Here is a 26,524-nt window from a genome sequence, read left to right as displayed (position 1 = left end):
CCTCCCCTCCCCTCCTTACCTCCTCCCTAACTCTCCCTCTCTCTCTCTCTCTCACACAACACACACACACACATACCACATACACAAACACACACATACCACACCATATCAGAACCATGTTGGACAAATATATCCCAAGAGTAACCAAGATGAAATACACTAAAAAATGATCAAAAACGCTGCATAATGAAACAGCACCCTGAAAGGCCTTGCCAATGGATAGCTAAATGCTCTGGTGATACACCCTTATTTTTATTTTCATTTTCTGGCTGTTGTTATTTGCAGAATTTACTTCCATGGAGCAAGTAATTTATAAAGCCAGTGCTCTCAAAATCTTAGCGGAACAAAAAGTCAAAAGGTGCTCCTCTTCTGGATTTGGCAGGAAAATATCTTGACAAGGAAGGTGGTTGGAGTTTTTATCCATCATGTTTCTCCCCGACCAGTGTTTTCAGTCAATTAAAATTTGTACTGTAGGCTTTTTCCAGTCTGAAGCCACCCCTGTGTCTGCAATGAGCAATCCTTCTTGCTTGTGCAGTCATTCATTATCTCTCCATCACCAAAAGGAGAAGAGAGGACAATTACATTGTTTGGACGAATCTGAGTGTTAGGCGGAGTATTTGTCATGGTGGCAGAGTGCAGCACCTGACAGACCACGATTGATGGCCAGGAATGAGTGTGAGTGGCCAGCACAGCCTCATAGGATGCAAATTACTGACTGTGGATTCCAATTTATCCTGTTCATTTTTCTTGCCCGTGCTGAAGACCATTAGTGGTTTTTGAAGCAGTGAAGGGGTCATTACTAATGTGGGCAGACTTGAAGCAGGAGGGGGAAGGAGGGGAAAAGCCTTCTGTAATTACACAGCTTTCAGGAACAGGCTGGAGGCCCCAGCCAAAAAAATGTCAACACCTCGCAATCAGAAAAATTTATTTTCATTTTATGCTTAACCCATATTAACTCAACATTATCATCTTTCTTTGTTAACATTTGCAGAATATTAAAAGCCTGACTTCTATATTAATACAAATCTAGTTAACCCCTTTTGCTATAGAGGGGATTTTGTTTAACCTAATGGCATTTGGGTTTGCTAATAAGTAATTGCACACATTTTGGATAATGCACGCTATTATAGAAGATGAAATACCTGCCGAATAAAATCTTAGATGACTGAAAAACATTTACTCCCTCAAACACTGGAATGATTAGAATGCTCTGAATGGAGTACTCGGTGGTTCTTAATGTCACCCTTTAATAATGTTGATATGAAATATTTATTACTAATGTCTTTCTAATTTGTGAATGACTCTGACATGCTGGATAAAAGTTTACTTTTTTTGTTTAAGGAAATCGGTGAATTTAGAACAGGGACCTACTTAACAGTCATGTTTAGTAGTTACGTATGCGCCAGAAAGTGTCTCTTAAATAAATGCAAAATTCTGAAATAACAATCCTCAATTTCAGAATGCGAGGGGAAAGTGGGTTGAAAAGGAGAGGATTGTTCTTCATAAATGTTGACGAATTGTGATGAGAAGCAAAAAATTTAAAAACACTGAAGCCAAGGGCTTCTATCTCTTATTGCCATATATTAAAGTCAAATGTAAAATTTCCGTATGAAGCATTGCACGTAATTGACTCTTTCTGATGTGGGGTCGTTGCGTGTGACCCTGTTAATCCAGAGCAGTAACTGGTAAAAATGAGAGAATCTTCCACTGCTCCGTAAAGGAGTCAGCATAAATGCACTGTCACTAAACTCTGCTGTAATTGAGTTAGTTGTCATGGCTTCCGAGAATACTCGTGATTATATACTGTCTCTCCAGATTTTTTATTGTCAATAACCTCAGGTTAATGAGGAAATACTGATTACATTAGGCTATCTCACAGAGATACCTCAGGGTAAGGTCTTCACGTAGGTTTTCTAGAAAGCAAAGTAAAATGGGCCTGAGACAAGGTCCCTCAGTGTAACTTGAATGATGGTAGATAGCCAGGAATTCTGATGCCATCACAAAAGTGCTTTACATCCCTGTCTAATGAAAGAAATCGAATAACTTAGACACCTCCCTTTGTACTGCTGGCCCTACAAAGTGTGAGAGGAGCATGGGGCTGCTACCATGGGTTTCTGAATTCCTGTCCCTTGCCTTGTTGCTCAATACGTTAAGAAAAAGCTGCGATTAGGAAAATCAAGCCATAGATTAAAGAAATCACTAACCGTGGTTTCATTCTTAGAAGTAAGTGACTCTTTCTTAACATCTGATACATCTTTTAAAACATTTGTTTTTTCATTAGCATCCGTACCCTTCCGAAGAGCAGAAGAAACAATTAGCGCAAGACACAGGACTTACAATTCTCCAAGTAAACAACTGGTGAGTGACCCAAAAATCAATGTCTTTCTCCCATGCCTAAAATGAGATTTCGAAATAATTGCTTTCCTTTTTTTTGCTTTTGAAACCAATGAAATGGAGGAGGACAACACGTCCGTGTTTCTACCTCAAGTTGTGAAAGTAGTGCTTAGGGAAAGGAAAAAGGTAACTCGCATCAGTGTGTTTTTCTAAGATTTAAACCTCTTCCTCTTTCCCTTTCCCTCTTTCTTTTCTTTTCTCTCGCTTTTCCTCTCCACCTCATTTTCCCCATTTGTGAGGCTTTAAAATTCTCAGATTGAACCCAAAATTCTATTCATGTCATTCCTGTTGAGAATAGTTAGACACTGTGTATCTTTGCCCAGTCTTGACGCAGATTTTCAGTTCCGGGAAGGTTTCTTTTGTCTGGGCTTTGAGTGGTGAAGTAGATACACACTCTTCAGTGTCTCCCAATAGAAATGTATTTATTCTATTTTTTTTTTTTTTTACACAGGAAAAAAAAGGTTTTTCCATTTTTAGCTTTGCGATTTGGTAGATGATTCCTGTGGTGGCGTATGGACCATCACCCTTTGTACATGGCTTAGAGGGTAACTGAGGGAAAGGAGGGGCAGAGGATTAAATAAAATGATCACAGTGGCCAAGAAATGATATAGGAATTACTTATCAAAATACTGGCCCAGGTTTTATCAGCAGCTTAATTTTGTTCGGTACATTCTTGGGGTGATGTTCAGATTAACTGAACTGACAGTTCTCTTTCAAAATTCAGGGAAAGTATTTGCACGGATTTCAGGCCTTATACAAACTTAATTACATGGAACTCCATTTTATCATTCTAATTCCATGTAGCAGAGGTTGTATTTACAAATGAGAAGTCTCTGCCTTTATTCACAGCTTTCCTTAATATATTTATCAAAGCAGGTTCATTTACAAAGTGCTCTATCTGTGGGATACAGGCAGGCAGACATTAACAAAGCTTTTAGGTTTATCAAGCCCGCTGCCTGATGAGCTACCCGAGGGTCAATTGATTTTGTGGTTCTGTGATTCATTTTTTTCTCATTTTTCTAGGATCACAATGAGAGACATGCTTGGAGAATTAGCCAGTTTGTCTGCCTTATCTGTCAGGCAATTTTTTTTTTCCCAGGGAAGTCAAGCTACTTAAATTGGCCACAGGAACTGCCGTTATCTGACTTTAATGCACCCTATAGTGTGGATAGCATTTCAATTACACCAGTAACCAAAGCTTAGCTGCAGCCCTTTTCATGCCTAGTGCTGTACAGAAAGTGATGTGCCTACCTACAGAAGCAGAAAATTGAGTTGCCTTGCTTCTGTCAGGGTGATTAATGCAGAAATAAACTGCTAACCTGAAAAGAAAGGCAGAAAGAAAGGATAGACAATACAGACTTGAATTCACTTTAATTTTCTTCTGAAGATTGGAACTGTGTACATTTAAAGATACCCTTTAGACCAAAAACTTGGAATAAAAGCTGTAATCTCCAGAGACAGATGTGTATGTGATTTATGAGTCTCATAGCATAAATACATATAGTATATAAATACACATATGTATACGTACATATATTCTCATTTGTGTTTCTAGCACAGGCCATCACTGGACTAAAACAATAGAAATGAATAAATTCTGTGTTTACTATAGGAGACTTATTTGCCATACCTGTTATTTTATGACGTACTTATTACCAAACTGAGTTGTTACAAATACACTGGTCCTTGATGAAATTCGTGTTGCTTTAGAAACACAATTTTTATGAACTTTGGACATGCTGGGGGAGATTGTGGTGGGGGGTTCTGAGAGAAGTAGAATATTTCTTTATTGATATTTGGCATTGATACTTGTCCTTGCTCTCTTTCTTTTTGAAAGTTTGGTCCATATTATCCATTGCCTGAACTTTTTGATGTAGTCATTAGACTTGAAGAGTGAAGAAATTTTCCTGTCTAAAGTTCTGTATGTCAACACTAGTGTTTCTCATAATTAGATACCTGGCTAGAACCTGGGAAAGAGCCTGTTTGTTTCTGAATCCCATTGAGCTTCCAAGGCATGGATGAGTTCAGTCGGTATAATGCTTCAGGTTCCTTGTTCCTCTATTATTTGAGCCATATTGCCCCAGAAGGCCAAGGATTATGATGGGGCTGTCTTTTAGGCTAGGGATTTAGGATTGTGGTTTTGCTGTGACGGTTTCACCCGAAGAATTAGAGTAATGTAGAAAGCATAAAAATCAGAAAGGCGTGGAAGACTTTTCATAATATGGCATAAGCGTGACACCTATGTCTCTCCAAAATAATTCCATTTTCCTAATTTTCTCACTTCTTTCTGAAAAATCCTGTAATCCTGCCCTTAGGTCCAATTCTTAATTAATGGTTTCCATAAATTTTGATCATAAGATGTGACTCATGAGACAAGGACAGCAAATATCTCTAAAAGACCTCCAAGAATATTATATAGGGACTGAAGTTCTAGGGACTTGATAAAGATATTTAAAAGAAACATCAGCTGCTTTAGTACAGTTTGAAACCCTCCAAGGCCTTGATAAAGTCAACTTCAAAACGGAAAGCAATGAAACCTAATTCAAGACCTTATAACCACTGTCCTTAAATGCAGAATGATGGCTAAGAGAGAAGAGAAGAATGGGCTGTCCACTGTTTCTCCAGGCCCTGAATGCTCTCGGCAACAAAAGCCGGATGATCATGGAGCAGTGCCTAAACCTCTTCCAGTCAACTATATGAGGAACACCGTGGCCATGTGCCTTGTTTTAGGCTAGGAACTTAGGATTGTGCTTGTGCTGTGACATTTTCACCCAAAGAATTAGAATAGTGTAGAAAGCATAAAAATCAGAAAGGCATGGAAGACTTACTGTACTTCTTAAAATGAAAAGGCCACACCAGGTCAGAATGGTTAAAGCAGCATAAGTAAAGTAACATCTAAGGTAATAAGCAATAGAACGTGGCTCTCTACACTTGACAATAGCAATAAGAAATACAATCAGACCTGCTAAGATCAGTCAGTAATTATGAACTTTTGAACAAACATAGTTAAGCACAAAGGAAGTTTGAGAGTTAAGAAAAATAAAGAAATGTTTTCTCTTAGCAACCAATAGTGGAACTAATCTTATTGGGCTTTCGCAATGTATTTATAGGAGGGAGTATGCAAAAAGTCATGATACAATGAAATCAAAATGTGATTTCAGGAAGGGAGTGGAATCTATGCCACGGATTCGTTTTTCTTACGGTTAACTCTGAAAAGTCCATAAATAATCACTCGGTTGAGACTTTTCTTGCTTGTATGGTGTTAACAAAATCTTCAATATAGACACTTCACCACCAAAGCTAATCATAAATGGTAAAATTGGCCTTCCAGGATGGATGGTTGGTGAAGAGCCAATCCGTTGCAAAACAGCTAAAGCACATGCATCAGCGTAGAAGAAAAGCAAAGAACCAAATATCCTCAACTTGAATGACATCACAATGGAAAAACAAATATGGTATAATTTGACTGAATATTGATTAAAGCCCTAAGGATAATACAGCGTAACGGATAAGAACTCAGGCTTGCGAACCAGACTGCAAGGAGGTGAAATCCTGGTTCCACCATGTGTTAGATCTTTGACCTCTTGCAAATTTTTAACCTCTATAAGTCTTAGCTCTCTCATCTGGAAAGTGGGGTCATAGTCATATATATCTCATCTGGTTGAGAGAGTTCAATGAACTACTTCTACTGCTGTACAGTCCTGGCACATATGATGAAAGTAGCTATTGTTAAAAATCTGAGGAGGTGTGATGGTGGCTCAGAGGCAGAATTCTTGCCTGCCATGCCAGAGACCCGAGTTTGATTCCTGGGGCCTGCTCATGCAAGAAAAAAAAAAAAAGTTAAAAATTTGAAAATTATAAAAATGAAAGAGAAATATGGACATTTTACACAGCAATATAAACAAAGACATCATTCAATAGATTACAAACTGGAGTGGAGATTTCTTCCAGGGGGAAACAGGCACATTTAAGGGGAAATAAAATTTTAGTGCAGGTAACTTACTGTGCTTAATTTCTATATTAAACAAAGATAGGCTTTTTTTTTTTTTCATGGAAAGGCACCAGGAAGCCAACCCAGGTCTCCAGCATGGCAGGCGAGAACTTTGTCTGCTGAGCCACCATGGCCAGCCCAAGGATAGGCTTTTGTAGTTTCTTAGATGATCATTTTTTTGTAGTTCTTTGAAGCCCAAGAGGTAAGATTAGGGAGCCCTAGGAGGTAAGTGTCTTCAAATAGCTGTAAAGGTTGGGCGTTTTCAGGGAAAGTTTGGGTATTAACACTGGGGTTTTCACAGGAAGCATACACCCAAGTACTCATTGACCAAAATATATGCATTTTTAATGAGAAAGTTCTTGCTTGGATAATTTGTTGGGTTGCATTCATGCATCTTTGACAGTTGTAATCATTGAAATATGACAGAGTCCCTACATTGACAATTAAAATCCCTTAAGCTAAAACTACCATGAAAAAAATCACGAATTTCCCATGTTCTCATGTAACTTTCTTCAGTAGTGTATCAGACCTTAATATTCATTTTTGAGTAGATATTTCTAGATTAATTTTAAAAGAGAAAAAATTGCACTTTTGCAAACTCTTGTATCACTGCAATAATTGTAATCTACTTACATACCAACAAGCAAAATCCACAGGGTGACTTGTTGACAGAATACAGGTATACTAGGAATAAAGGACTGACTTTCTTGGTAGACGCCTGTCTCCAGAGTTCCAAGTGAAAAAAATCATGTAACTTAAATTTCAAAGAACTTTCCAGTTGAAAGGTGGTTCAGAGGGTTCCTTTGTGTAATGGATAAAATATCCTTGTGCTGCCTGTCAAACCGAAGCTATTAAATATCTGTGTCCTGTTTGCCCCACCTTCCCATCAATGGTCTTACAACAATCTTTCCAAGTCTAACAGCCTTGAATAAATTGAACATCCACTCTATAGAACTTTCTCAGGAAACCATCAGTTTTGCTTTGCCTATTTAAATTTGGCCACGATGACCAGTTTTTCTAGAATCTGTAGGAGCTTTTTGAATTAAGACTAAAGAACTGGGCAAAAAGAGGGAGTGGTATCTTGGGAATCAGTTTCCCTTTCTAGCCCACTTTAGGAAGGTTCATTAACTACCCAGGTGACTTGATTATCTTATGTGTAAAATGGAATGATGTTGAGACAAAGGGAGAATTTGCGTGTAAAAACATGTCGAAAGTTAAAAGTACTCTTAAAATAAAGTAACGTTGCTGGAAGTATGTCCCAGCCCTGATTAAAATATGGACAGGAACAGAGTGGTAACCTAAGAAAAGCAATCATTTTCCTCCAGAATCCACCAGCCCAGATAGATTTGGACGCCCAGGTGATGTTGCTACTGCTTCTTCTTCATTTCTTTTTCTTCTTCTTTCTGGTTGCTTACATTTGAGGGACAAACTCTAGGTAGGTTTCAAGACAGGGAGTCAGTTTCAAGCCCTGCATCAGTGAATCCCCCATCCTGTTTTGAAACCTAATTAGTAGGTGTCAGAGTAAGTGGTAAAAGGGATTATACCTCTTTACAGCAAAGAAAAGTCATTTTCATGGGTGTGTATGTTGTCATTCCACAGCAAGAAAGACAGACACCAGGAAAGACATTGTAATCTCAGGACATTGAGAGTAAGCAGGGCATTGAGTAAAATAATTTTGTAGTAAACATATGGAATAATTGGCCAGTGGTGCAAGAAATCTAAATGAGGTACGGAGACAGCTGGACACTTTTATCTCAAGAGAGAAAGGATTGAAGGATAGAGTGATAAACCAGGGAGGTGGAGTTGAGATAAACCTAAAGGGAACAAGGCTGCTAGACTAAATATCCTCTCTGCTCAGCAATTTCCACTGCTGCCATTTGTTAAACACATAGCTGCCGTCTTCAGTGATTATTTCCAAGTAACATCTATGTTTCTGAATAAAAACCCATTTGAATCTCAAGTCAGATTTGCCAGGTGCTAGATTCATTGTCAGCATTTAATGTGCTGAAACTGCCGATGCTAAGGAAATGAATACAAAGAAGCATGCTTTTGAACTCCAGTTTGGTGTGCTTGAGATGAAATGCTTCCCTCTCAGATAGCTTCCTACACCAGAAAAATATAGTGGCCCACGGAAGGAGGCAGAGAGGACAAAGAGTGTGGTCCCCACTAGCCCGATGAAGTCTTTTCCTAAGTCAGAGCATTTAGGAATTGCTCTGAAGGAACTAAGTTTGTGTTAGCAGGAGGGTTTCAAGTCTCTTCCCATCTCTACCACAGGTTCAAATCACCCTGTCTCCATGGCCACATTATCATTTCTTGGGGACCTTCAATTATTTCTGAGAAAAAAAAAAACAAAAGGAGGTAGGAAAAAAGATTAAAGGAAGTGAAAAGAAAAACACACGTGATTAATGTTTAACCAGAGGGATTGCCTGAAATTTAAGTGGATTTCATTTTGTTCTGTATACAGCAAATGTAACTGAGGGGACCACGGCATCAACACAAGGCATACCAGTTTTAAGTAAGAAGGAACATTGCCATATTTTCCCATTTCACTTCCTCCACAGGTTCATGATATTCCCACGCTGATCCGAAAATTGGAGATATTTATTTTGTCTAGGCAGCTGTATCTCTAATCCACTGCCCTGTCAGATCAGCATTTGTAGACACCTTCTCTCCTGTAGAGATGGGAGTACCATTTCCAGAAATTTAGATTCAGTCCAAATTTGGGCAAGCAGCTCAGACTCAGCAAGAGCCTTTTAAAAGTGGTAAACAAAAGGAGTAGAGGGGGAAATAAAGGAAGGGGATGCCAGCGAGGGGACTCAAAGGGGAGGTTTGCTGCAATCCTTTACATTCAATTATACCAGCTCCTTTGTGCTTTTCCCTTTCGTTCTGCAAAGAAAGAATGAAATATGGTTTACATAGTAAGCTGGCAGCATTATCTCAGGATGCATATTTCTTTGCTGGGTTGGAATGCCAATAAGGGGAGGAAAAAAGTTCCTGATTTAGAGGAAAGTACAGTGTTACAGAGAAAACACAAAACAACAAAAAAAGGAATGCAACAAGTTTCTGAAACAGTTCCAAAAAATGCCCCTTGAAGAAAATATTTAAATGAGACCCTATTCTTGAAGATAAAATTTCTCATGCTGAAAGTTATCATTTTCAAATGTCTCTAAATATGGAAACAAATTTGGCCAAAAAATGTAGATTATTTCTGATACTTGGGGATTTTTTAACTTAGCTCCCTTTCTTTTATTGGTGAATACAATAAACTCCACAGACAAGTCCTGTATTAGGCATAAGGCTCTACCTACTTCTGCACTTCATTATACCAGTATTTGGAAGACAGACAAGTGTTGCTCAAATAGGTCCTTTATCCATCTCAGTTGGCATGCTCTCCATGGTTTCTCAAAGTAACACAGAAATTAAAATCTATATTTCAGTGGGTTGCATGATTTTAAAGTAAGATGATGTTGACTTAGCTATTGACTTATTTTGAAGTAGGAAGAAACATGAAGATAATGTGTAGAAAACATTACAGACTTATGCTATAGAAACTGATTGATATGTATTTCCTAATTGTAGTCACAGATAGATAAAGTAGAAGCCTTATTTTAAATAGTCAAAAAAAAAAGGAATTTTCAAATCACGCTTGAAGTTATTTCTTGAATGTAGGGGACTTTTAAATGCAAAGTTAAACAGAGCCCTTAGACCACCAACCATTAAAAGAAGGGTGAAAGACTGATCAGAATATACCAATACCATACTGTTTACTTTCTCTAAATTTTTTATTCCTAAAAATAAGAGTTCTGGAGGCTACCGCCTGCTTAGAAATTCTCAGTACTTTTTACCACATTTGTGCCTCTTCCAGTAATTTTTTTTCCTCATTTCTTCTTTTACCCACTATATCAAGCATTTTTTTATTCTTTCAGAAAACTCACTCTCAGAGAACTAAGTACTTTATGAATAGCCTTTAGACCAGATCCTCACCCACTTCACTCATTCATTCATGCATTCATTCATGGAGAGCAGCCTTCTAGAAATTACTTAATTGAGACTCTGCTCTGTTAATGAGTTAATGTAGGTCCTATTAACCGTATAATCTTGAGGACTTGTTTTGTTGTTGCTGTTGTTTTCATTGTGTTGGATTTTTCGATTATAAGAGGCAGGGGGGGAGAGAGAGAGAGAGAGCATCCGTTTGGTAGCACTTTCTCGTGCTTGCTCCTGGAATTCTATACAATTCACAACACTCAGCACTATTTTCTTTATTCCTTAAACAAGGAATATCATTTATAATCTGCAAATTATTAGAAACCTGGATGAAAAATGTGTAGAAACTTAGTTTCTTTTTTTTCTTTAAATCGTTTCCTGCTTCGTTGTTTCATTGAAATCAAAATAGATTACAATACACTTTTTTTTTTTTTTTTGCATGGGCGGGCACCAGGAATCGAACCCAGGTCTCTGGCTACAATACGCTTTTTAAATGTTTTTTTGGTGCATGAATCAGAATCTTTGTTGCTGACTAATCTCAGTCAGCATAGATTTGCAGCTAGCTAATTCCCAGCCCTCATCCAAAATCATTAGTTCTGCACTTAGGTTGAAGCACACGCAAAGTTCTTTCTCTATTCCCTTGCAAGGTAAACATTGAAAGATATGAGATTTCCAGTGTTTCTCTAGATACAGCTTATCTTTTAGATAAGTCCCTGCAAGCTAAGGTTTCAGGCTGTTTAATGTTGACCTCTTGAGGCCCAAAGTTCCTTAAAACCTTCAGATAAGCAACAAACTTTAGCAGTAATTACTAAAGGAGTGAGTGGGACAGTGGATTAATGTCAGGCCTTTTAGCCAAAAGATCTGGATTCAAATTTGCCTCAAAGCCCACAGGTGAACCATCAGTTAAATGGTCTCAGTTTAATGGTTTTAGCACAATCCTTGAAGAAGGAATGGGCTATTCTTGATCAAGGGTTTATTGTAACAATGCCCAGTAGGGGATTTCCATTTTTAAAAAGATAGAGCACCTTCATAGAGATGGTTACAAATATTTGCATACTTTTGACCCATCTGACATTGACCTTTTGGTAATTTCAAGGTTGAATTGTTATCTCTTTTAAAACCTAGATTTGGGGGGTCATTTCACTTAAAATTTATGCAGCACAGGTCTGCTTTCTTTATCTCTGTAGTTTATTTTCTAAAATGCAGAAAAGCATGCTCTTCCTTCAAAAAAAGGGGCCAGTGATTCTAGTAGGTTGATGATGAGAACATTTAAAGTAATGTATCCGATGAAATGTGTACGGAGATGGGTAAAGTGGTCTTAAAAAAAAAATTGTGAATCTGATTCTTATTGCTTTATTTGTCAGTGTCGTTGAAAGGATGCACGGGTATTCTTGAGTGCCCACGGGCAGATTTCCTCTTCATATGACTTGCAGAAAGTAACACAATGAAATTTGATCATAGCGGTTTAGTTCCTGTTTTATCTAACTGTGGGTGAGATAGGATAAATTCCCAATACCTTCTTAGCTGTGAGTTACTAAATGCTGATGGTCTTGGATCCGTGTGACTCTTGAGTGGCTCCTTGCTTTACTAAAAATGCAGGTATCCTGTTTTCCTGAGATGTTCTCACAGATTCTCTGTTTTAAATGTTTGTATGGGTTGCCTGGGCTGGTGTTAAGAGAATGCGAAAGGGAGAAGTAGAGACTTCCTGTGGAGGAGAATAGTAAAGTCATACAGATTAACCTTCCTCGTAATTTTTTCATAATGAAATCACTAAAGCAATGTCAGTAAACAGGAAACAAGTGATGTGTAAAATAATTAGCACCAAAGGGAACATAATAGATTACTTATTAAAATCCATCGACGGATTATATGACCCCGTCGGGTCCAGCGACCAGAGATCATGTGACCTGTGTGCCTTTCTGAGGACAGCACCCCATTGCACTTTGTCAGCTTACTGGCTTCTGACATTAAATAAGCCTCAGGTATGATTTATTGAGTAGCCTTTTGACAGGAGCTAGAAACTGAAATCTTCTAGGCCGTGCTGAGCCTCGGCGCTGTTTTCATTACCCTCTCCAAGTATTACATTTAGTCAACCGAGTTATGTGTAGTTCTGGGAGACTCGCTTGTGCTCCCAGAAGTCATTGTTCCACTCTTAATAAAATTATGCTATCAATTTGCCACAAGTGAAAACACTGGAGTTCACTAAATTATTGCCATGTGTTTTTGCACTGAAGACAAAGTGATACCAATTAAAAAAACAACCACCCCTGGATTCTATTTTTTAATGGTGTGCAGGGAGGAGTGAGACTGGCTCATAAGGGAGGTCATGTCTCCCCTCTACACATTACAAATTTCATTTTCCTTAATTAGAAAATGGCACTTATGGAGAATGAGCAGGGGGTTTAAGTGGGGAAAGAAGAAAGAATGAAACCTGAGCTGAGCCCTAAATAATATGTCAGAAAATGACAACTTGCCTCCCACAAGACTATTTCATTTGAAAGATTTGCTAGGTTACATTAGGCTCAGATAGATTTTTCTGGAAATGGGGCCATAACCCACAGACGAAAAAATGCCCCAGTTCCAAAGCTCTGCAGATAAGTCAAATCCATACTTTGGTTCCATCACAGCGATGAGTCCTCTAGCTCTCACTTAAAGTAACATTTTCAGGATTCTGTTTCCCTAGGGATTTGAGCATTAGTTATGATGTAAGAGAGTCATGTCTATAGATTATCAGCAAGAACTAATATCCTGCCATCTCAATTCAAAAGAATTGCCAATAATTTGGTCTCAGAAGGAAAGCTTGCCTGTTCCATACCCTAAATAAATAATGCCTGTCAAATTAGCGTTAGGTTGGTAATAAAGTGACTCCAGAATTTTAGATATTATGAATAAGTCAAATTCCATTACAACAGAAAATCTTTATACAATAAAAATATTTTCAGCCCCAGGCAGTATGTTCAGTAATTTCAAATAATAATTCTAATGACACAATATTATCAAGCAATTATGGGCAGCCCTTACAGTATATTATAATGAATTTTATCTGTTCTAATGACAAACAGGTAAAATTTCTTGAGAAAATTGACAGTTCATGGAGATACTATGATTTTCTCAGTGGCACCAATAATCACTAGCAAAGAAAATTAAAATGAGGACCTCCATTGCTAGATCTTCCTTGAAAGTCCTTTAAACTCTTCTGTGATCTAATAGCAACACTTACAGATAGGCAAAAATGGATCCAAAGAGAAAATGATTATTTTTAAGCATCGCAGCAAAATTTGGCTGTGTTTTAGGAGTGAGACTTTTAGTTGTTGGTTATGTTTTGAAACTCACTGATAGTCTGAAATAATTTCTGGGATTTGTGTGTGTGTGTGTGTGTGTGTGTGTTTCTGCCTTGTCAGAGACTGAGGAGGGATTATTCAGAGCCACAGTGCTTTGTTCTTAATAGATGCCCATCACTTTTGGTTGAACTGAATGTAAATGAGACTAGGGAGAAGGACAAGGATGAAACTATACATGAAAGCCAACTATTGAGGTGAGAGGGTGGCTGTTAGCATGGCCATTTCTTGGAGGAAATTAGATTTGAAGTTAGTTTTGAATCAGAGGAAGTGTTTAGTAGTTGGATAGAAATGGTATGAGAGAACACGAAAGTAGGGAAACTGAGTAAAGGAGTCTGGGAGGAAATCAGCTCTCTTTGACTAGAGAAAAAGAATTTGCAAGTATATGAAGTAAAGTGAGAGAAACAGTTTCCCCAGTCCACACGGTTTTGGTGGGAACAGCATAAAGAAAGGTTCAGTGTTCAAACAAAGCATGATGCAATGTGGCATACTGAAGGGACTGACTGGGGTCTCGGCAGCTGGCCTCCAGTTCCAGCTCTGGCAATTTGTATGATCTTGGGCAATTTAGCCTTCCTCAGTATCTGTTCCCTCATCCATTAAAGAATGAGGGCTGGTTTATTTTTAAGTTCTTTCAATCTTTAAAATTCTATCTTTTTCCTTTTATTCTAAGCCTGTTTGAAACTGAAAAAAAATCTCGTCAAGGCAAGTGAGATGAAAACAATTTTAACCATTGTATTTTGAATTGATTAGAAGAGAGGGAGAGAGCCCGGTCACAGTAGACTAGGGGTGACTTCAACAGAACCTCAACCAGAGATTCAGCTATTAAAATGAAGAAAAAAGAACCCGATTTTATTCCTATTGTTAAAAAAAAAGCTGGCAGGATTTGGTGACCAATTCATCATGAGATGAGAGTAGAAGACGAAGCAGCAGACATCTCTGGAATTTGTACCTTGGGGAAGAAAGACTTGGGTATTCTTTCCACAATGACAGCAGGTTTGAATGAGGCCTGATGGTTTCTCTGGGAAGATGATTTTGTTTTCACAATAGGCAGCATAAAATAGAGATGACTGGTGTAGGCGAAGAGGTCGGAATAACAGGAAGCACTGTGGGACGCACAAGGAGAGGGGAAGGCAGGTCTGCAGGTCCAGATGTTATTCAAGGCCCTGGGAGCAGATGAGCTTGTCCAGAAAGAGAGGAGAGAACACTGGGAGGGGCTTAGTTAGGCGTGAGTCTGTACTGATCACTGCCCTTTACAGGGGACCCTTGAAAAAGACTCTACCGTATATAGCTATAGAGGAGCTTCCTAAGGCAAAGAGCTATGTAGTACAAGATTTCAATGCATGGTTTAAAATTTTCAATTGGGAACCAACCAAGTTAGGTGGCAGGTGGGGGGGCAGTTTTACACCTGTTCAAAGCAAAAAGTTCTTAAAAATGGAATCTTGGGCAAAGCACAGAAATAAATCTTTCTTTTTCCAGGTTGGATGGAATGATAAAACAGTAAACATTTTATGCCATGAAAGTTTTGACTTAATTGGACATCTCACAATTCTCCATAGTTGTGATGGTTAAAAATCTTACAAGGTTGTGGAATTTCATTATGGATTTTTTTTTCTCTTTGTGAAATTCCTTGGCACATGCTCCCTGACAGGTCGGCAACAAAACTGAAACAATCTTCCTAATAGTGTGTTGTTGGTCTGGGCATGAAGAGAGTGGAATTTTTGCCATGAGTGAACTCCACTCTAAGGTGATTTGCTCCAGCAGTGACCATTCATTCCCTTTTGGTTTGTCACTTTCAGAGTGCTTTATAAGTTTTAAAAAGCAGCACTAGAGAAAAATGAAACACTGTCGTGTGGAAAGTATATCTTATTTAGTTTGCATGTAGAGGCAATGCACAGTGCCTTATCCTGGTTATTTTATTATTATTATTATTATTCTTTTACATGGGCAGGCACTGGGAATTGAGCCTGGGTCATCTCTGGCAAGGCAGGCGAAAATTCTGCCACTGAGCCACCATTGCATTGCCCTCTTGGTCATTTTGATAAGCTGTTTCTTAAAACCCTTCTTGCAAGATAGATACCCCTATTCAGAAGGGCAAGGAAATTCAAATACCAGTCAGCACTACCTGTAGATTTTTACAAACAGCCATTGAATTTGCAGTCACTTAGATGATCAGATCAAATGATTTCCCCACCAATACATTCACCTTCATTTGTCAAGTTTGTCTAAATGGACTTCGGATGTTGAAATCTGGGGGACTAATTGTCTACTCTGTCAATTCCTGGCTACATAGCAAAGGAGGAATAAAGTTGGGCATCTCCCGGTAACTATAACAATGCTATTTAAGTATGCTATTATTGAAATTATTATTTGATTATTATATTAATGAAATTATTTAAATATGCCATTTAAATTTTACTGAAGTCCATCTTATTCCCTAAGGGACCTTTTTATCGGTGGTTCATTCACCGTTTGTATTGACATGTTGTTGCATCAAAGCTCATCTCTATCAAGAACGCTTTCAGAAATAGGCATATTCCTCGTGAAAGCTTTTCATTGGGTCACATTAATTCTGACAAACCCTAGAAAATCCCCTAAAATCTACTTTTCAATGAGTTTGAAAATTTTCCAAAGCAATTTCCTTTTCCCCTTGTATGCAGTGAATGAATCATCCTTGTTACCCACCCCATCCCAGCTATATTTAGAGTAAAACATGAAAACTTTACAATTTCCTCAAAAAACTGGGCATTCTTCGTAAAAAAGAGCGGTAGGACACGCTGAGTCATTTCATGAGAATACGTTATTTTGTGACTGTTAAATCTTTATTATTTAAAGGGAAGTATTAAATACAATATCAAACACAGACCCTGAAATTGTAATTAGAGTAGAGAAGGAATGTGTGTAGATCTCTCAAATGGCTTCCAGGAGCACATACCTCCCAATATTCAATTGCACCCGCTTATTAATAAGCCCATGCTCAGGAAAGAAGAGACAGTTGTTTACTGTCAACCTTATAAAAGCTGTAAAAGTAACTGGAGAAGAGTTTTGCTCCATTTCCATAAGGTAAAAAAATGTACCTCCTACTTCAAGAAAGTTGAAAGCATAGTTATTCTGTTCTCCGCAAGATTCTGGGAGTCTGCCACAGTGCTTGGTACACAATACACGCTCCCCTTATACTCTGAATAAATGCATAAACGATGAAGAGATATTGGCTGTCCATATCAAAAAGATGCCCCTAAAGGGTCTTAGCTGAGTGGTTAAGCACTGTTCAGTGGTGCTAATGCTTTATTTAGAGGCAATGTAGAATTTAAAATGTAAAATCATATTCCTTCTAATTCTGGGCAGTTGCTTATAAATTGAAGCTCTTACTTAAGCTAAATATTGGATCATTTAAATTAAATATATTGTAAGTGGAAAAGACCTTATAGATAATCTAATCTAAAACTCTCACTTACAAAAATATTTAGGCCCAGAGAGGGCAAATGGTTTTCCCAGGGCCACCTGACTAGTTAGCGATAAAACCCAAAGTTGAACAGACCAGGTCCAGAACCGTTTCTAATACATCACACTTTGCTCCCCAAATCCTTTTGTTTCAATTATTTAATTATCTAAAAAAGGGGAAAAAACAATACATGAAAGAACCAGAACATATCTTGATCATATAGCTAGTTTCCTGCCTTCACTGTGTAATTTGATAGTGCCCTTATTACCTTGGTATTAAGAAACAGTCAAGTTCTTTTTCTTCCTAATACCTAGTCATACCACTGATTGTAATTACGTTCCTGTATTCAGGGATGTTGTAAAAAACTAATTTGTAAGACGCTAAGAGTTGCATGGTGGTTTGAATAATTTTTATTAAATGGGATATTGATGTTCCATCCAAATGAGTAAATGCAATTTAAAAAAAAATGAAACAGTTAAGGAACATCAAGAATTCTTAAAAAATTGGGCTGAACTTGTTACTGGGTAGCTTTTGAATTGAAAACTATTGTGTGCAAGTTGGGAGAAGGGTTGAGCAAAAACTTCATAGGGCGCTCACCTGGATTATTTAATAAAAATAAGAATTTCTGAATCTGAAAAAAAAATGATGCTAATGGAAACAAAGTTAACATTAAAAACTTACAGCCAGCTAAGAGTGGGAGACACTACCATATTGGATCTGTGACCTTAAACGTAACAATCATGAGTACCCAGGGCAACCAGTGAACAAAGCAATTACAATGGGAGTCAAACTATTAAAGAGCCAAGAGTTCAGTAGCTTTATGTCCCTGCCAAGGTATCCTAGAACACCAGGGATTGAATATTAACATTCCCACATGGGCGTTTAAAGCAGTTTAACAGTATATTCTAATCTAAGCAGATTTTTCATTTTGATGACTGTGGGAGTGGTTATTTTATTTTTATATGTGCTTTTACAAACATTTAAATTGAAATAACCAGTAGCATAAAATTGCCAGTGATTTAGCTAGCTATGAACTTGTAACCAAATACACTTGGAAGGTTTTTTTTGTCTCCCTTTAGCTCTCAGGTAAATTTCACTGCATGACAGCATTTCATGCTAGGCAAAGCTCACACAAGAGATGAAAAAGCATGAAGCATAACAAACATCACAAAGCCAGTACAATTTCTTGTTTATAAAGAAAAACAAGGAATGTAAGCTAAGTGGAAAGGTGCCGGTTGAAAGATATTTTAAATGCCTTCCAGTTAAAACCATCAGGGATCAGAAAGCAGAAGGCAAATTCTAGAGGATAGTACACCAAGGAAAGAGGCTGATGAATAGCCTGGTACACATTTTAATTAAACTATCATCTTGAGATTTTTTTGTGTATTGATTTGCACAGTACTTAAAAAAGCTTCGTTCCCCCCTACCTGCCTTCTTTGAATGTTAAAGCTTTGTGCCTTCAGCTTGACTCTCTGAAAAGAAATTACTCATCTTTGGGATTGTTATGGAAGAAAGAAAGAAAGAAAAAACACAAATGGGTGGACATGTTCTCCTCTCCTTTTCAATATGTTTAAATTTCAACTGTTCATATAATTATGCTGGCATGTATTTCTTCCTGGCTCTAGTCATGCAGAAAAATTTTGAACATGAGAAATTGGACAACTCCAATGTGGTATAAAATCTACTTACACATTGTATTTCTTTCAATATTCTTTACCGATAGTATGCACATTGTCAAAATTGAAAGAAAATGTTAGCTTTTATGCCCTAATGCATTTAAGTGATGTACATAACTGCGAAATACTTTATTAACGTTGGGAAGAGGAAGTTTGAAAAATAAAAGAAATGTTAGAGATAGGATTGACTTTAAGTAGAGGGGACAATGACAACCATTTAATAGTTATCACCACTTGTATGGCACCAATTATAAGAATACTTTATCAACAATAATTAGTTTCCTAACACTCTGTAAGTTAATATTTTTAGTTCTTCTGTACAGAGACATAAACTGAGGCGTATGTTGATTTTTGTCCCCAGGGGCTTTTGGAGAGGCATGCCAATACAGTCCGGCAAAAGCACAAGGACGCTCAATTCCCATGTCTAAAGTGAAACTTCATATTCATAGGTTTTAGGGTTTCCCCATCAATCCCTTCTAAAAAACTGAAGATAGGTGTCTCCTTTCATCACTCTTCTCTACCGCTACCCACTCCCACCTGTTCACATACTCAAATGCTAAACAAAAGGGAAGGAGAATGGCTGGCACTGAAAGCCTGGAATTCATTAAAAGAATTATCCTTTTCTGAGATACCAATTCCTGAAACAGGTCTCTAAATCAAGCAAGATTTAAGAACACAAGACTTATTCTTGTAATGTAACTGGCAGAATAACTGCATTTAAGAATCATCTAAGAATAGCAAGATGCCTAATGGTGGAGATAAAAAGGAATCCCATATGATGTAGTTAGAGTCCCACTTACCCTTATAAATACAGATCCAGATTGTGCCTGTCCTTGTCCATAGTGGCCTTGGGAAGCTCATCTAATGCGTAGGGTTCTCCTCTGGATCAGAAGACGCTAGGGGAAAGGGAATTATCCTGATGTGGAACTAGTGAAATCGTGCTCCTGCCTGCTCAAGAGTGAGTTCGAGCTACTCACCGAATTTCCACAAGCAGCCTAGATTGGGAATGGTTCCCAGCAGGACCATAACTTTAAGGTTCACTCTGGAAAATAAACAGACTGCCTTGACTCTCTCTCAGATCAGCATTTGTAAGGCTTTTCTTGGGATGGCCCATAGTTGGTGGTGATGTAAAAGGGAATCCAAAGTTGCATAGCTTGCTATTTCATTCAAACTAATGGTCTCCAGGTGAGAGATTTCAGTAACTTATTTACTAACTTTGTTCCTTGGTCAAGGTTTGAGACCTGAAAGTTTTCCCAAAAATCAAACAGTCTTTCTCTAGTAATGGATTAGAAATTCCTTTCACCCTGACTTTTTGCCTGCTGAATCACCTTCAATGCCTAACTCAAGGCTTTTCCTCATTCAGCAATGGACCATAACCAGTTCTGAGCCTTTGTTGGGTCATGGGCTTCCCTAAGAATCTCATAAAACCTGTGAGTCTTCAGAAGAATGCATATACACACATATACACACACATATGCACGCCCATGTGTGAGCTTCCCTACCATCTCAGGGACGCCTTAGCTCTTTCATGGACCCTCTAATGATTAAACCCAAAAGCAAAAGAGCAAAAGCAAATAACAACACAAAAGTCCTTCTATTCTAGCAAGTTTGATGGAAATATGTTAACTAACCTTAAAAAAAAAGACGATAATCACTATTCTTCCTTTTGTTAGTAGTTGAATTTTAAATTAATTGAATTTTTAAAAAGCTAACAGATGGTTCTCATTTTATTAGATTTCAAATTCATAAAATCATGAATTGTATGATTTGTCTGTATGGAACAGTCAGGGCTGCAGCGTAGAGCTGAGCATTTTATGCACTGCACAACTCCAGGGGGCATTCTTCACAGAGACGCTGCTGCGACTGGCACGCTCAGAGTCACGCAGTGTGGCAGCTTTGATCAGTGTTTAATACATTATGGGTATTGAATGGACTAATAAACCTAAATGACACTGTCCAACTTGAACAAAATTCTGTTTCAGTTGTTAGCCATTAGGTTGACTTTAGCTGTAATTTTTCTCTTCTGAATGTTGACTTTCTTCTTAATTTTGATCTCTGTATTTTAAAAAATGCATAGTATGTGTCTAAATAGCCATAAGACTTCAAGATTATCACCATTCCATCTACACTTTTATTCTTTTTGGTGAGTTTTATGTTAATAAGTATCTTGTACACCGTTTTCAAAGATTTGTGGCCAGCATAGAGCCCTGCTTTGTGAAATGTCTGATTATCTGCATATCTGTCTATTAATTTGTTTATCTGCCCACCTATCTATAGAAATTTTAAACGGTGCAATAACTTTAAGAATAGTGACACTAATGTAGTATTAGATTAAAAGAATGTTACTTTGTATGGGCGTAAATGTAATTTAGAGGCACTTAGAGGAACCTGATTCTTGGCCAGTGAAGACAGGTTGATCCCACTCGTTTTGGGATTGCTAATTTGCCGTTAATTAGGAAGATTGATTCTGCTCTGTGATGCATAGGCCCAACCCCAAATGCATTTTTCTGGTTTCTGGAACACTTTCCTAGTTGTCATTGTCATTGCAAATGTGTAACTGAATGTCACAGGGCCTCACGAAATACAGGTTACTTTCTGGCTTCTACAAAGCAAGTATCAACATTTTTCCGATCTTGTTTTATATTATAAAGTGCATGCTGGCAGTTTTTGAATAAACTTCTGCTTTATTCCATTCCATTTTTTTAAAATTACGACACCCAAGCTGTGCCCTGATTTGAAATTTTAGTGAAAGGAGTACTTTTGTAGCAAAAATCTTTATTTTCTTGAAGCAACTGTGGGTCTCAAATACAATGCGCCATTGAGGTTGTGCTATTCTGCACAAAGCAGCATTTAACTTCAATATGTTAACTCTTTGTTTATCTTTCCTGTGATATATTGGGTTTGCTACTATAAGCCTTTTTTTCCTTCTCTCTTCTCTTGGCTGATGACAAATTTTAATCATTTGACTGTCCTTCACGACAATTACTTTAACTAAGATGAGTTATATCCCCTTTATTGGAATGAAGTCAGGGAATCTATCAAAACTAGTGAAAGGAAAATTCCTAGAAATGTTTTTAAACATGGTCATTAAGAATGGGCTGAACCAATACAGAAAAAATGCGGGTACTCGGAAGTGTGAAAGAAACCACTTACCCACTGCAATTTTGATGCTCGCTATTGCCAGCAGGATAACTCAGACAACTCTTGAGCCACATAATTTATTTCGTAGTGGTGGAAACTGGATAAGAAGAACCACATGAAACTTGCAAAGGCTCTAATTTCACTTGCGGAGTTCGTATGCTATGTAACATCACAGATAAACATACAACATGTTTGTACTTATATGAAGGTGTGCGTGTATATGATGATGCACATGTATGGGCAATATGTAAACATTCATATTTAGGTGGCCTAAAAATGCTTACCCACATCATTTCCCTTCCTTAACAGATTCAATAGTTTGTATCTCTTTCATGCATTTTGTTATGACTCAAGAAATAAGTTGAAAATTACTCTGATGGGCTACTTTCAAATGTACTAAACGTAACCTCAGAAACAAAACAAAACAAAGTAAATAAAACACCTAGACCCTGAAGGCACGAGAATGAGAAATGAGTGATAAAATAAATGAACATCTCTAAACTTATCTGTTTGCATCTTGTCAGACTAAGTTGCAACCTTCTGTGCTTAATAGAAGAGCTTTTGGTTATCCTCAAGACTTAGTGACCTTTGCCAACTTTAGTGACATCTCTGATATCTTCGTGGTGTCAGTAGGAGTTCCTTGGCACTTAGCTCCTTTTATTGCTAGGTATAACTAAATGTTGCTCTATCAATGATTCCCTCTGCAATCAATTCTCCTACCTCTGTGGATTATTCTGTTTTGTTTATTGTCTGTAGATAAATTTCAGTCTTCAATTGGTTTCTTCCTGCCACCAGTATCTGCTGCCGACTTGTCACCTCTCTCATCAATTTATATATGCTTAATAAATCCAGACTGATCCTGCTGTTAGTCCATGAAATATAATTAGAAATTGTCTGCTGCCTCCTTCAAAACCACATACTCAGTCTGTGAACAAATGTTTATTGAGCACCTACTATTGTCCGGGTACCTGCCATGGTACCAGAAACTCTGCAGGTCTGGGATGAAATAGACCATTTGCGCTGATGCAGCTTACAGTTCAGAATCAAGTGTAAATGACAAATTTCCAAAATCATTGCATCAATTGTTTTGAGCTTTCCCTAAAGTCCAATGTTCTAATTATGCACCAAGTTCCAAACATACCCACAAATGCCTATATGTTATTCTGTTCTTAATTTCATCTCAGAATGTTGGAAATTTATCTCCCCCCATGCATTTATGGGAGAAAGTTTTTTTTAAAAATAATAATTCATATGCATCAAGAATCTTGTACTACTTGCTCCACAAGTAAGAGCAGGTTGCCACATTCAGGGCTAGTATTTCTTACTCTTAGGAAGAGGGATCTACCTGTGCCATCTTCACTATCTCCATTCCCTGTCCTATCACACTATCTTGCTGCGACCAACTTGAGCATGTGTAAGTAAAATGTTTTTAAGTTGAGAATTTCCTGTACCTGTTTTCCTTCATTAAAATGAATACTTGATTGGGCAGTTGTCAAACAACAAATATTTATGAAGGCCGGTGCTAGAGAGACCTTGCACCGTAAATATTTTGGCAAACCAAAAAGACATACTCCCTGCCTTCATGGAGTTACCACTCTTTTGAGGAAGACACAGACATAATTATGAAATTACTAATAATTACTTGTTTTTATTATGAAGAAGGTTTGTAATGTAATAATTTATGATGAGTTAGATCTGAATGGTGAATTATTATTTTTATTATTTTTTTAATAAAAAATATTAAAATTTTTTAAGGTGGGCACTGGGAATCGAACCTGGGTCTCCGGCAATGTGAATTATTTTTGATGGAAGTGACAAAATGTGCGGCTATCTCAACTCTCTTTCTTTGATTTCCTTCATGAGAAGTCCACACATTTTCCAGGCAGCTCCCCAGGGTTGATGGTGCAGTGCTCAGCCGTGTAGGGCTGGCTCAAAGTGGGGACAACGAAGTCACAGTTTTCAATTAGTTCTAAACGAGCCAAGCATAACAAATTACTGACTGTGTTTTAATCATACCTTGCTTTAAAAAGTAGAGTCTTCTCGGATAAGGGTCATTTTTAAAAAAAATCTCTGCTTATAAAAGGTCAGGTAATGGTCTGGTACTTGGTATTTTTCTTAAGTCACTTCTTTTGAAGGGGCAGCAAGAGGCAGTAGAAAGGACTGATTTGGCAATGGGATAGATTTTGGACAAGAAGGATCTGAATTTGCATATAGTCTCACTATCAACTATCTGTTTGGAGCTAGTTTGGAGCCTCGGTTTTCTCGTTTGTGAAATTGTGTTAATGCCTTTGATTCAGAGTATTATTGTAAGAATTATGACACCTGGTAGGAGCTCCAAAAAGTAGCTCTCATTACTCTTGTTGTTTTCTTGATTTTATATTATATTGCTTATTCTCTTTCTATTTCTGTAAAGACCTTATACAGTTTTCTATGTAAGGTGAGCGATTAAGAAATGTCATTTAATAGCTGTTAACTTAGAAACTACATTTCAGGAATTTCCCACTCCCTTTCTGAAAATACTTCCTCACACTACTATGTATTTTCACAAGGTTTTTAACACATTTGATGATGGAATATTTTACAGAGGCATTCCCAAAATAAAGACAATAAACGTCTCTGGTAATTTGAGTACTTAGTGGCTTTTGAACCACTATATCTGAGAGTGGTTAGTGCCATGGCAAAATGGTCCTAAAAGACAGTAATTGTAGCCAGTTCTAAATAGCACTGCTGTATTTTTTTCTTCCTCAAAGCCTTTGTTCATCTATGTTATTTTTCAATTATTCAAAATTAAATATGGGTTTTCTAAAGTATACCACTGAAATGCAAACAGCTGACAGAATTTATTGCAAGCTTCTAACTGTTGAGAAAATGACTTATTAAAGGCATCCTAACACATTTCAAGAAAAAAACTGATATTGTTTTCAGAGATTTAAATGAACATTACATCCTCGAGAAAGTCTCCATGGCCACTTGCTCTATAGTCCACTGCTTCTTAAATTAAAATATGTTGGACATGTCCCTGCATCCTTCTTACTTCCACCACGTTTCTTAAAAATATAAAAAAGAAAGAAAAGAGTTGATGCTAACATCACGATGCTGTCAGAGGAGCTACACATCTAATGAACTCATACTGGGCTTTCGAAATGGGAGATCCTTCTTTTCAAAGATTAAGACCTGAAGATTAGAATATGTTGTGTAGCTCACACGATCATGTCTTGTGTATGGTTTCTTTTTCTCCTTTTGTCTTATTTCCCAATCAGGGCCTTTTACTCCTTCTTTTCTCTCTGCCCATTCTTGTCTTTCTTCCAAGTTCTTTACCTGGCTCCGTCTGAGCCTCTCTGTTGAAGCAGTTTACCTTGCTCCTTCGTGCCACTGATTTCTGTGCCACTACTTTATATACTCCCTTACATCAGACTCCCTCGAACCTCATCAGGCCCTCTTCTCTTCAGGGGGGCTAGCCTCTCAGCAGGATTGGCAGGCCTTGCAAATCTTTTGGCTGCTGTAATAAAATCTCCAGTTCCTGAGATTTATGAGGTCAGATGCATGTAGAAGAGGAAGCACCTACAGTTCATGAAATTGTAAAGAATGCCAAGTGCATGGATAGGAGGACAAGATGCCCAAATTCTTGGCAGTTCATATTTTTGCCAACCTGGTTTGTGTTTTCTTTAATTTATGGTCCAGGTATTGCAGGTATTCAAATGGCCAATGCAAATGTTTTTTGGAGCTCTTGAGATATCAGTTTACATAATTAATAGAAATATACCAGCAGGTGACTGCAATGTGATTATAAAGTACAGTCCTGGCTGTTGAGATGTATTGAATACTTTTTAAAAGAAATATGTGGAGTGTGTGTGCGCATGCAATGTGTTTAAATGAATGCAGCCTTTCCAATCAGCCAGAAAGAGAAAAAGGATGTAAATTGCTAGCATGTGTTGTTCAAAATGCAAAAGTAGGAAAGCAATATTGATCTGTGCTTTGGATGTTTATTTACATCAGTTGCACAGTGTTAAGATGTCTGGCCATAATTATCAAGACCTGCCCACCTGTCAAACCGCAATTGGGTTATTTCCCCATTGTCTTGCAGCAGTAAATCTCCAGGTCTGGATGGGCATTAGACAAATGGAAAAAGGCTACTTCCCCAGAACATGTAATTCATTATGGAAAACAGGTACCCGCGGAAGATTTTTGCTTTAATGCAGACACATATTTTATTATTCATAAAATATTAATGTGAGTAGTCACTACCAGAGTTGAGCGAGTTGTTTTCATGTAAAATTTTCAGTTTTAATGTGAGCAGAGAAATTGTAAGGGTTCTCTAAACCTTGCTTTTTAAAAAGGTAAAACCGTTCCATAAATAGTTTCATTCCTTTGCTCTCCCAAAATAGGTTCAGACAACTCTGGCTCCCATTTAGGTAATGCACAAAAATAAGTCAGCTTTAATGTTGTATGCGGACGGCGTTCTGTCCAGGGACAACCTTGTAGTAGGGACACAGTGACCTCTCAGGGAAAAAAAAAAATGAAGTGAAGTATACTTTCATTTTCCAGAAATATGCATGCAAGT

At 37.7% G+C, this 26,524-nt stretch overlaps 1 protein-coding gene across 9 annotated transcripts in view; it reads left to right on the top strand.

Moving 5' to 3' along the window:
* The window catches only part of MEIS2 (Meis homeobox 2), a 211,338-nt gene that overhangs the window by 153,331 nt on the left and 31,483 nt on the right, over positions 1 to 26,524 (top strand). For all 9 annotated transcript variants that reach the window (XM_077127405.1, XM_077127404.1, XM_077127402.1 and 6 more), the window contains exon 9: positions 2,282 to 2,358. In XM_077127405.1, the coding sequence (XP_076983520.1) occupies positions 2,282 to 2,358 (77 nt within the window). The remainder of the gene's footprint in view (positions 1 to 2,281; positions 2,359 to 26,524) is intronic.

Source organism: Tamandua tetradactyla, chromosome 14 (genome assembly GCF_023851605.1).
Source record: "Tamandua tetradactyla isolate mTamTet1 chromosome 14, mTamTet1.pri, whole genome shotgun sequence".
In the NCBI taxonomy this organism is placed as follows: Eukaryota; Metazoa; Chordata; class Mammalia; order Pilosa; family Myrmecophagidae; genus Tamandua; species Tamandua tetradactyla.
Note: the sequence above shows the minus strand (reverse complement) of the source record. Positions and strands in the feature narration are given on the sequence as shown.